This window comes from Jaculus jaculus, chromosome 8, assembly GCF_020740685.1.
Source record: "Jaculus jaculus isolate mJacJac1 chromosome 8, mJacJac1.mat.Y.cur, whole genome shotgun sequence".
NCBI classification, from domain to species: Eukaryota; Metazoa; Chordata; class Mammalia; order Rodentia; family Dipodidae; genus Jaculus; species Jaculus jaculus.
In genome coordinates this window covers 1817501-1828656 of record NC_059109.1, presented here as the reverse complement: position 1 = coordinate 1828656, position 11156 = coordinate 1817501, and the positions used below count along the sequence as shown (strand labels likewise).

The following is an 11156-nucleotide window of genomic DNA, read 5'->3' as shown; positions in this document are numbered from 1 at the left end:
CCTCTACTTTTTCAACACCTGGGATTGGGGTGAAGCCTTCAAAATGGCTGTCAGATTTTATAATACACGGCCAGTATATGTCCCCACTCCTGTACCCCGGAAACGTCTGGAACACAGTCATTATTGCAGCTGCTTTAATCAGATCCCATGCCCCCTTACAACAGAATCCCCTCACAGGAAGCCCAGATCCTCATCTCTGAGTTTGTCCTTGAGCCAGGGAAGCACCTGGAAGAGATTGACATGGAAGTCCCGGGCGTAAGCAGGCACCTGCTGCCGCTGCCGCTGCCTCTGGCCTTTGCAGACATCCACCACTCCCCAGCTGATCACACCAACCTGCATAAGTGAGGGATGCCGTGAGTTGCTTGGTACTTTATGGTAGGAAGCAGCTGAGCTGACCTAAAGGTGGTACACTAGGAACCCAGCTCAACCATATCTGGGCATGTGCACATCCAGTTAGGTATAGCCATAAGGTGAGGCAGGCCCTGCTTCCCTCCTGTCGCCAGCCCCACACATAGCTCCCTTGCCATGGGGCCCATGCTAGCTCCTTGGCAACTCCCCATAAACAGGAAGGGAGCACTCACTTGAATGAAGCGACTCCTCTTGTGGACAATGAGAGGACCTCCAGAGTCACCTGCAGGAGAGGAAAGAGGCTGTACTTGGGAGAGGGAGAGGACCACCTGGCCTCCCTCAGGGACTTATAGTAAGAGCCTTCGCTCACCTTTGCAAGTATTGGGGTCAGAGTAGGGATCCACCCCTCCCGTGCAGAGGAACCTGGGGGTGACCACCTCCGAGACGTCCTTGACTTTGTCATATCCTGGGGCGTACAGAGCATCTCTCTCGCAGCTGGCCTTCTGCAGGTGGGAGAAGGCTGAAGTGACCAGACTGGCTTGAGAAGGACAGGCTGAGATGAGCTCTGAGAGCAGCCGCTCACCTTGTCTCCATTTTTGATGTAGACCTCCTTCCGGATCAGCTGCTGCTGCTGCTCAGACACGAACAGGGCTTTGACGTCCTTGCCAGGGAGCAGCTCTTCCTCTGGGTGAGGGCACAGACTGGCTCAGCCCGGCTGCCTGCCCCCGCCCATCCCCGTTTGTGCACGGCAGGTGTGTGTGCTCTAAGCTGGGCATCACCACCCTCCCACAGCACTCCTGCCTCCTGGCATCTTGTCTTAGCCCAGGCTACCCCTTACTGTGCTGCTGGCAGGTGGCCGTCTGAGGAAGCCGCAGAGCCCGGGTGGTTCCCTCCGTGCAGGGGAGACAGATGGGTCTGTTCAGGAGATGGGAAGTCAGGGGCCACCTGTACCCTGCCCTCTGGCCACCTTCCCCAGCTTTCTGGGGACACAGGTGCTCACCTGAGAGTCTGGTCATACTTCAGCTTCGTCTTGAGTTTGATCAGGGCAACATCGTAGTCATAAAACTCAGAAATCCCTTCCGCCTTCTTCCCATTGATGTTATAGTTGGGGTGAAATAGGACCTCTTCTATCTCCAGGCCCCGGATCTTCCCTCCTGAGGGGGAGGAGAGCGGGCACTACTTTTCTGTGGGCAGCCTCCTCCCCCTGAGTGACGTGTTTTACCCCCATCCTTGACTGATCGGAGCAAGAGGGAGGCTTTGGTGGGAGCTCAGCATCCGCCGGGACGTCTTACCCACGCTGACCTTGATGGAGTGTTTCTGGTCGTCCACTGTGAAGCAGTGTGCCGCCGTCAGCACGAAGTACTCAGACACCACAGCCCCCATGCAGTTCTCGTGTCCCTTCGTAGGGCGCTGGGAATGCAGCCACGGAGGGGAACTCAGCCTTCACCAGCCAGTCTCACGTGGGCTTGGCATGTACGTGGTGCTGGGAACCAGGCCCTGGGCCCCATGCTTGCTAGGCTGGCCCTGTACTGCTGAGCTATAGCCCCAGCCCTTCCCCTCCCAACCTCAAACCCAAGGCAGTACACCTGCCTCAGCCTCCTCACTTGCTAAGATTACTAGCATGGGCCACCACCCCGGGCTTCCTGTTTTGAGAGCGTTTTGCTAAGTTACTCAGGCCCAGCTGAACATTTTGCCCGTTCTCTTTCCAGACCTCGCCTCCCGCAAGTCCCCATTGCTAGGATTCTGTGCTTACAATGACTGAGATCTTGGCCTGCCACGGTTGCTTGTGGTAAGAAGTGCCTTTCGTGTGCTCCCAAACCATGCCACAGAGACCCAAAGACTTGGTTTCATCTGGCAAAGAGAGGGAGAGAGTGCTGAAGGCCATCTTCAGCTGTGTCCCTGCATGTCTGGGGAGCAGAGGGTCACGAGGAGGAAAGGGGTCAGGGTGCTTGTTTCTGAGGAGTTGGGGCATTTCACAGGGAGGGGGCTGCTTGTGGCCCGGATGTCAGAGACCTGGCTGTTGCTAACTTGCTGTCCCTGGGCCTCTTGGTTTCAGTTTCTGCACCTTGTAAAGCTACACAGCTGTCATTCTACTTTCAGGAAGTGGACAACACCAGGAACCGGGTATAGATGCTGAGAGTAGGGAAATGAACAGCTCTGGGGGAAGTGGGGAGAGTGGCCCCGTTACTCTTCCATCTTCCTACCAATCATTTGAAAGAAGACGTCTTCCAGGTTTTCCATGTCCTTGACTTTGAACACATGCTGCTCCCTATCCTTCTTGGAAGCCAAGGCATTGATGTTCTCTTGGTTCACCAGAGGCCCGACCCCGAACACGTACACGTCTGAGGGAGGGAAGACAGGGTGAGGGGCCGGGCCCTGGGAAAGGAGGGCGTGGGGTGCGGGGCAGGTCACTCACCTAGATAATCCTCCCTCGAGTTCTTTCGGTCCCTGCCGATGTCCAGTAGACTCCGAATGTCGTGAATGACAGTGACGGGGTTCCCACCCATGTTGTGCAAACCTGCAGGAAAGATGCGGGGGAGGGGATAAGTCTGGCAGGTGGGCAAGGGGGAGCTGGTGGCAAGGTCACAGGAAAGCGTGCGTAGCAGCCAGCTGGGAACAGTATTCAGGGCCCAGCTCCGTTTAGCAGTGCGGGTGGGCTTGACCAAGTGGTAGCGCAGGAGGCTGGGGGCAGGCGGGAGGGAGGTCCCTCTGACCGTCCGTCATGAGGACGATGACATGGCGGGTGCGGTTCCAGCCTTCGGGGGGCTCGTCCCCGGCCCAGCTCATCATGCTGTACACGGCCTGCAGGGCCTTCCTGGTGTTAGTCCCCGTCTTCAGCTTGTGGTCTGTACAGAAGGAAGAGATCGTGACCTCCCCGGCTCTCCTGAGTCACCTGTGGGCACCAGAGGCCCGTCACAGACAGCCAGCCGAAAGCCAACATCCTGCCACTTTGTGACTTGCCTCTGACCCTCCCAACACTCGCACAAATCTCCATTGCTCAATGACCCTTTGGTCCTCTAACTGGAAGGCGATCCTCCCTGCCTTCCCAGCTGCATCTCCGCCTGTCTCTCTGCAGCCCCCTGCGCTCCTGACCTTCGTAACTGATCTGGTTCAGCTGCTCTGTGACCCAGTCGGCATCACTGCTCTTTTCATCAGACACTTTAACGATGATCTTGGTGTTGGTGGCATATGTCACTACAGCATATCTTGGCCTCACCCCATAACTCGCCACCTGTGGGTGAGAGGAGCAACAGTTCATGGCAGTGGCTTGTGGTCAGGAGAATTCATCTTTGCTGGAACAAGGAAGGCCTGAGTCAGGCTGGGGGGCTGTAGCTCAGGGAGGCTGACTGCCATCAGGATGCTGGGTCATGCAAAAAGGGAAGGATGGGGCTGGAGAAAGAGCTTAGCAGTTAAGATGTTTGCCTGCAAAGCCAAAGAACACAGGTTCAATTCCCCAGAACCCATGTTAGCCAGATGCACAAGGGGGCACACACGTCTTGCAGTGGCTGGAAGCCCTGGCGTGACTGTTCTCTCTCTCAAATATATAAAAATTTTAAAAATTAAAAATAAAAAGGGAAGGAGGGCCGGGCATGGTGGCACATACCCTTAACCCCAGCACTTGGAAGGCAGAGATAAGAGGATCACCATGAGCTTGAGGCCACTCTGAGACTACATTGTGAATTCCAGGTCAGCCTGGGCTAGAGAGAGACCCTACCTTGAAGCACTCCCCACCCCCCAAAAAAACCAGTGGGTGTGGTGGTGCACACCTTTAATTTTAGTACTTGGGAGGCTGAGGTAGGAGGATCTCTATGAATTCAAGGCCAGCAAGAGCTGCTCAGTGAGACCCTGCTTCAAAACAGTTGGGGAGGACAGGATAGGACCTGGGCTTTCTTGGACTGTGGTTCAGAGCGGCTGCAGTACAGAAAGCCAGTCTGGAGGTGGTGAGTCATCGTTCAGAGAAATCATACCTTCTCAATTAAGTTAGTGAGGCATCGCTTGGCCCCCGTGAAGTTGCTGGCTCCAATGCTGTCTGATCCATCCAGCACCAGGTAAATGTTCATGGACCCCGAGGGGTCCAGGACAATCTTGCGCTTCTGCTGTTCTCCTGGGTGCCAACAGAGACTCAGCATGCCCTTCCTCTCCTCCCCCACTTCCCACCTCCCTCCCTGCCCTCGAACCTGGGCTGTGCCCATCTTCAGCATCAACCCCTTCTATGGTCTCTGTCAGGGAGGACAGGAAGGCTTCCGCCACCTCTTCAGGGGTGTCGTACATGAAAGAATCTGGGAAGGTCAGAGATAGATCAGCTGTCTGCAGTGTCAACACAGTGGCGGGTGGGGAAGTGATGGGATTCCAGGAGGGACAGGTTCAAGAGTGAGGGCTAAACTGGGAGGACGTGAGGAAGGAGATGGGCTGAGGCGAGAAGACAGTGCCCTAGTGTGGGCCCGTTAGGACAGCAGGGCAGGAGCCATCTGGAGGAGCAGGGCAAGGCTCACCTTGGCAGGAAGGTTCTGTCCCACTCCACGATCCTCCTTCCTGGCATCTTCGCTGCTGGGAGCCACGCAGGGTGAGGCCCCGGCTGCAGTGGTAGGTGACTCTGTCTTCAAGGCGGTACTGGCTGCCCACCTTCCTTGTGCCAATAGGGATGCCAGGGTTGGGGCAGTACGATGCTGCAGAGGCATGAGAAATGGGGGTGAGCCCAGGGCAGGCAGAGAGCAGACATAGACACCTGTCCCCAGGGAGGATCTGATCCCTCAGGGCGAGGGGATGATCAGGGGCAGACTTGCTTCTCACCTCCATTGTCACAGATCGCCGTTTCCCCATCCCACCGGCCATTTGCTTGGCAAGTGCGATTGGCAGAGCCCCGGAGAGTGTAACCGTGGTAACAGTAAAAAGAAATCTGGTCGCTCAAGTTGTAGTAGGGGGCTCGGGGCCAGTACTCCCCATTCTCAAAGTCCTGAGGTCGCAGGCAGCGAATAGCTTTGGCAAAAACAAGTAACAGTCACCAAGAGGGAAGGGATGTCTCCAAGACATTCCTTCTGGTGCCTGAGGAAGCCCCTCAGGAGTGGCATCCAACCTTTAACCCACAGCCGTCCTGTTGCCCAGTCCCTCCAGTTCTGAGTGTTCTCTGACATGGGCAAACACAGTGAAGGTGGGCTTCCAGCCTTCCCTTTCCCACTTGCTCCCCAAGAAATGTGCCTGTGCCTTTCAGCCCAACTGGTCAGCCTACTGGACTCTGTCGCCTCCACCCACTGCCCACTGTGGTTGTCTCGAACCTCTGCACTCCGCATTCTTGACAATCTTTTGGTCTTGGGTCTGCAGGGCACTCCAGGACCCTGTGGGTCTGCAGGTGCGGGTCTGCACGGGGTACGGATAGAAGCCAGAGGGACACTGGTACTCCAGGGCCTGGCCCCCTTGGAGAAGTCGGAAGGCTCCACCTTTGATCTCCACCCCGTCCAAAGAGCAGGAGCTCTGGGGTCGGGCTGTGGGCAGTGGAGTTGTGGGCACACCTGTGGAGAGACAGTGGTAAAGCCTGCCCCACCCCCAAACCAAGGAGGGATGGGGGGCAGCAGGGAGAAGCGACCTTTGCTTACCTCCAGACAAGAGGCCCAAGACCAAGGGTACCAGGCAGAATCGGGGTCTGAGGCTGCAGCCCATGTCGGTGGGAGGCAGGAGAGAAGTGGGGGTGGTGGGCAGGAGCACTTTCCCAGCTTTGCTCTGGGCGCCTGCTTGTTCCGAGGTCCAAGCTGAAACTCCAGAGCCAGGTCTAGCTACACTTTCTGCTCGCCAGTCCCCAGCCTTTTATGCAATCTGTTTTGGCACCTGTTGCTTGATCTGCCTGCCTTGCACACACACACACACACACACAATTAACTTTCCGGGAACATTCAAACAGGAGTGCCCCTGAGCTGTCAACTGAAGAAATAGAAACTACTGCATAAGCGCCTCCCTTCGCTGTCTATTCCAGGACCCTCCCCAACAGTACGGCCTTCTGAGCCCCAGCTCTCCAACAAGCCCAGACTACCTCCTCAGGAACCAGAAATGGGTCCTCCAGCTCACTCCCCTGTGGACTGTGTTACAGGGCAGAGGTCAGCGCTATTTGTGTAACAGGGTCTCTGACCTTCCTGGAATCACGCTGGCCTCCCCACCCCCTGTACCCAGGCAGAGGCACAGACAGATGTGGAAATTGCTGATTTTTTTAATTAGTTTCATAACTGGGAAATTCCGTGCAAAAGTGAAAGTAGGGTGAGTCACTCACTCACTGGTTAAGGAATGTGCCCATAGTTGGGGCAGGGGGATGGGGCAGCCAGCACTTGGCACAGCCCTGGGGATTCCCCAGCTTGCGTTGCTTGTCTCTGGACTTCTCTAGGGTTTATGCTAGGGGTGAAGATAGGACACAGAGCTCTGAGGGTGGGCGCTCAGAGGTAGGAGATGAGGGTTGGTGGTCATGATCAGAGGGGTAAAAAGTTCAGGGTGCTGTCCAGGTGCTGCCTCAGCCAGGGTTGCAGGCGGAAGAGGTTTATGTGGAAGTCTCTGGGAGGAGGCAGGGCCCCAGGGGGCGGCTTTCTGCGGGAGTTCTTGCCGGAGGCCACACAAGGGTCATAAAGACTCCAGCTCACCAGGCCTACCTGCAGGAAAGCAGGCAATGGGATGGGAGGTTGCTCTAGCCTCCACTCAGCTGTGACGTCCTGGTCCCTTTAAAGGCCTCCCAAGTGCCCCCTGCAAGGAGGGTGAGTATCCTGCAGGCCAGCCCTCACCTGGAAAAACCTGAACCTCCGCTGGAGGAACACGGCACCACCAGATTCCCCTGCAGGCAGAGAGGGGATGGAGACAGCTTTACCCAGGGCGGCTCAGGGTTGTCCCGCTGTACACGCTGACCGCAGGGTCACCACCACCTCCTCTCAGGGAGTGCCAACACGGATCTTCACCTTTGCAAGGATTGTCATCCTTCTCCATCCCGCTGCAGAGGAACTGGTCTGTCACCACCTCTGTAACATCTGTCAGGTTAGGGAATGCTTTTTTGTCTTGAGAGAGAGCCTGAATACAGCCTGTCCACTGCAGGAAGGGTGGAGTAGGAAAGGACAGGATGAATGGCCCAGGGACATGTGGCCAACCATCTAGGGCTAGGAGGAGGGGGGAGTCCAGTTAGAGCAGACAGCCAGGGCTCCACCTTCCAGGAGCAGCAGCATTCCTGACCTGAGACCTCACCTTGGGTCCCATCTGGAGGTTGACGTTCAGCTTGTGCCCATCCAAGGCCACAAAATTAGCGGGGATGCTCTGTTGGTTCAGAAGTTCTGCCTCTGCAATTAGGGAGGTAGGGATGTCCATGTAAGGTTCCTTACCTCGAGTCCAAGAGCCTGGCACAGGAGCTGCTGCTCAGGCCCTGCCAGTTCCCCCAAGCTCCAGCCCCAAATCATCATAAACCCTGAGTCCCCGGACTCACCATGGTCCCGACACGTGCTGCCTGGGGGTCTCCGCAGAGCCATATTGGCCTCCATGGTGCAAGGGAGGCAGATGGGCCTGGGGAGAAGGGTGAGCATCACACAGGCTCATCCACGGTTACTCCTGTTCCCCGCAGGTACCCACCCACCCTAGACTCGGGCACCTGGCATGGCTGGACATCTTCACTTTCTGGTCCAGTTTCAGCAGGGCGATGTCATCACCATAGAACTCCAGGATTCCCTGGTTCCTCTTCGCATGGACATCAAACCCTGGGTGGATCACCGCCCTCTCCACAAGGAACTCTTTGCCCCTATTGGAACTAGGATCCCCTGAGGAAGTTTGGTGACTTAGACTGGACTGCAGCTCTTAAAGGCTGGACACAGGTGCTGGGAGCTGTGGTCTCTGGTTCAGGAGCCTGCTGAGCCCTGGCCTTACCCACAGTGACCCTCCACATTGGGCGGTCCTCCTCCTTGGTGTGGTGGAAGCAGTGGGCTGCCGTTAGGACCCACTGGTCAGAGATGAGGGCTCCCCGGCAGGTCTCTTTGTGGTGGGGCTGCAGGGAACAAGCCACCATGGGGGACTGCCACGTCTTGGGCTCCTTTCGCCTGTGGGATCTAAGCCCCACCCCTCCTTCCAGGTACCTTAAAAGTGACATGCCAAGGTGTCCTCTCCTGGTCAGAGGCATTGGTAGAAAGGTTCCCTACCCCACAAATGGTGTCTGTGAGCTGGGAGACATCTGTGGGTGTGAGGAGCACACGGGGAAGGTGAGGGTCCCCGGGGCCCAGGCGCCCCCGCGCTCTCGCTGGAGGACCGCAGCGCGCTCTCACCCAGCATGTGCTCGAAGACCTGCTGCACGGCCCGCGCGTCCTGCAGCACGAAGGCGTGCCGCTCGCCATCCTTCTTGGATGCCAGCTCATTCAGTTCTCGCCAGTCCACATCCACACCGCCCACCCCGATGGCGTAGATGTCTGAGGAGGCGAGAAGGAAATCACTGGAGCCCTGTTGCTGAGCAGCTACTAGACATGAGGCCGGCACTGGATGGCCCTACCTCCCTCGTCGCTGCCTGACGACCTCTCTTACACCCACACGTCCCTTTTCCAATTTCTATTTTTTATTTATTTACTTATTCTCTTCTGGAGGTACAGTTTCATCCTAGCTCAGGCTGACCTGGAATTCACTATGTAGTCTCAGGTCTTTTTTTTTTTTCTCTTGGTGTATGTCTATATGGAAATCAGGAGATAATTTTGGGGTGCTGCTCCCCTCCTTCCACTTGAGGCTACAGGGGACCCCTGTTTCAAACAAAATAAATAACAAAAAGTTAAAGTGAAACAAGAAAAAGTTAAGATGAGGCTACACTAGATTAGGGAAAACCTATTTGGCTGACTGGTGTCATTGTGTTGTAAGAAGTGTGTGGCGGGGGAAAATGAACTCCAGATGCGCGCACCACTTTGTGCATCTGGACTTATGTGGACATTGGGCAATCAAACCTTGGCTGGCATGCTTTACATGCAAGGACCTTAACCACTGAGGCAGCCCCCTGACCCTAAGAGTTTCAGGTGTTTGTTGTTGTTGTTGTTGTTTTGTTTTTTGAGGTAGGATCTCACTCTAGCACAGGCTAACCTGGAATTCACTATATAGTCTCAAGGTGGCCTCCAACTCATGATGATCCTCCTACCTCTGCCTCCCAAGTGCTGGGATTAAAGGCATGAGTCACCACATCCAGCTTTTCTTGGATTTTCAAGGTAGGGTCTACTCTAGTCCAGGATGACCTGGAATTAGTTTCAGGCTAGCCTTGAACTCACAGTGATCTTACTACCTCTGCCTCCTGAGTGCTGGGACTAAAGGTGTGTGCCACCATGCCTGACTTAAAAAATATTTTTAAAAACATTTATTATTTATTAGAGAAAAAAAGGAGAGAGAGAATAGGCATGCCAGGGCTTTTTGCCACTGTAAGTGACCTCCCAGCCCAGGTACCACTTTGTGCAACTGGGTTTACATGAATACTAGGGAATGGCACCCTGGGCCAGCAGGTTTTGCAAGCAAGTGCCTTTAACTGGTGAGTCATCTCCTCAACCCCTTGGGAGTATTTTTTCACCTTTTTCTTTTACTTTTTTTTTTTTTTTTTTGAGGTAGAGTCTTGCTCAAGCCCAGGCTAACCAGCTGTCCTCAAAGTCACAGCAATCCTACCTCTGCCTCCAGAGTGCTGAGATGCAAGGCATGTGCCAACTTGCCTGGCAACCTTTTTCTTAATAATCTCCTTTGCCTTACTCAAAAAAAAAAAGAGAGAGAGAGAAGGTGATTTTTTTTTTTTCAAGTTAGGGTCTCGCTCTAGTGAGCATTCAGGAGGTAGGAGGATCACCATGAGTTTGAAGCCACCCTGAGACTACAGAGTGAATCCCAGGTCATCCTGGGCTTGAGTGAGACCCTACCTCGAAAACCCAGTAAATAAATAAGTAGGGTGGGCAGGGCGTGGTGGTGCACACCTTTGATCCCAGCACTCCGGATTCAGAGGTAGGAGGAGCATCGTGTGTTCAAGGCCAGCCTGGGACTACAAAGTGAATTCCAGGTCAACCAGGACTAGAGTGAGACCCTACCTCAAAAAAAAGGGGGGGCTGGAGAGATGGCTCAGCGTTTAAGGCACTTTCCTGCAAAGCCTAACAACCAGGTTGTATTCCCCAATGCATATAGTGACACATGCATCTAAAGTTAGTTTACAGAAGCCGGGGGTGGTGGTGCACACCTTTAATCCCAGCACTTGGGAGACAGAGGTAGGAGGATCACCATGAGTTGGAAGCCATCCTGAGACTACTACATAGTGAAGTCCAGGTCAGCCTGAGCTAGAGTTAGACCTTACCTTGAAAAACCGAAAAAAAGCCGGGCGTGGTGGCGCACGCCTTTAATCCCAGCACACGGGAGGCAGAGGTAGGAGGATCACTGAGAGTTCGAGGCCACCCTGAGACTACATAGTGAATTCCAGGTCAGCGTGAGCCAGAGTGAGACCCTACCTCGAAAAACAAAACAAAACAAAAAAAAAAAAAAAGAAAAACCGAAAAAAAAATTAAAAAATAAAGTTAGTTTACAGAAGCTGGAGGCCCTGGGGCACCCATTCTCTCTCTCTCTCTCTCTCTCTCTCTCTCTCTCTCTCTGCATGTGAATAAATAGAAGAATGAAAATAGAGCTGGGTATGGTGGCACACACCTTTAATCTCAGCACTTGGGAGGCAGAGGTACAGGGATTGCTGTGAGTTTGAGGTCACCCAGAGATTACAGAGTGAACTCCAGGTCAGCCTGGGCTACAGCAAGACCCTTCCTTAAAAAAATAAATAAATAAAGCCATAAGGTCCATTGTGGAAGAAGTGGTGGAAAGAA

General features: G+C 54.6%; 2 protein-coding genes and 1 long non-coding RNA gene across 4 annotated transcripts in view; 1 reads left to right on the top strand and 2 right to left on the bottom strand.

Annotated features, from left to right (window-relative positions):
* Positions 1 to 120: 120 nt before the first annotated feature.
* Positions 121 to 6492, bottom strand: Cfb (complement factor B). 2 transcript variants are annotated; one of them, XM_004671930.2, is made up of 19 exons: positions 6371 to 6492; positions 5940 to 6092; positions 5622 to 5855; positions 5140 to 5325; positions 4842 to 5015; positions 4527 to 4628; positions 4317 to 4453; positions 3442 to 3580; positions 3063 to 3194; positions 2765 to 2866; positions 2553 to 2690; positions 2102 to 2199; positions 1641 to 1758; positions 1349 to 1502; positions 1187 to 1263; positions 932 to 1032; positions 719 to 851; positions 582 to 631; positions 121 to 333 (listed from the first exon to the last, which is right to left on the bottom strand). In XM_004671930.2, exons 2-19 carry the CDS (start codon positions 6001 to 6003, stop codon positions 172 to 174), a joined length of 2301 nt encoding a protein of 766 aa, XP_004671987.1. In that variant the 5' UTR covers positions 6004 to 6092; positions 6371 to 6492; the 3' UTR covers positions 121 to 171. The 2 variants fall into 2 exon arrangements, with proteins under 2 accessions (XP_004671987.1, XP_045011613.1); XM_045155678.1 differs by having other exon boundaries at positions 5940 to 6098; positions 6371 to 6435.
* LOC123462700 lies at positions 1113 to 2968 on the top strand. The gene is made up of 3 exons (XR_006638470.1): positions 1113 to 1821; positions 2058 to 2137; positions 2405 to 2968. It is a non-coding gene; the product is annotated as an uncharacterized LOC123462700 (long non-coding RNA).
* A 34-nt stretch (positions 6493 to 6526) lies between the features above and the next one.
* The window catches only part of C2 (complement C2), an 18361-nt gene continuing 13731 nt past the window's right edge, over positions 6527 to 11156 (bottom strand). Inside the window, exons 10-18 of the mRNA XM_045155679.1 lie at positions 8616 to 8756; positions 8430 to 8524; positions 8224 to 8341; positions 7952 to 8117; positions 7790 to 7866; positions 7555 to 7646; positions 7275 to 7401; positions 7104 to 7153; positions 6527 to 6974 (exon numbers count right to left, since the gene is read on the bottom strand). Of these exons, the coding sequence (XP_045011614.1) occupies positions 6798 to 6974; positions 7104 to 7153; positions 7275 to 7401; positions 7555 to 7646; positions 7790 to 7866; positions 7952 to 8117; positions 8224 to 8341; positions 8430 to 8524; positions 8616 to 8756 (1043 nt within the window). The 3' untranslated portion in view covers positions 6527 to 6797. The remainder of the gene's footprint in view (positions 6975 to 7103; positions 7154 to 7274; positions 7402 to 7554; positions 7647 to 7789; positions 7867 to 7951; positions 8118 to 8223; positions 8342 to 8429; positions 8525 to 8615; positions 8757 to 11156) is intronic.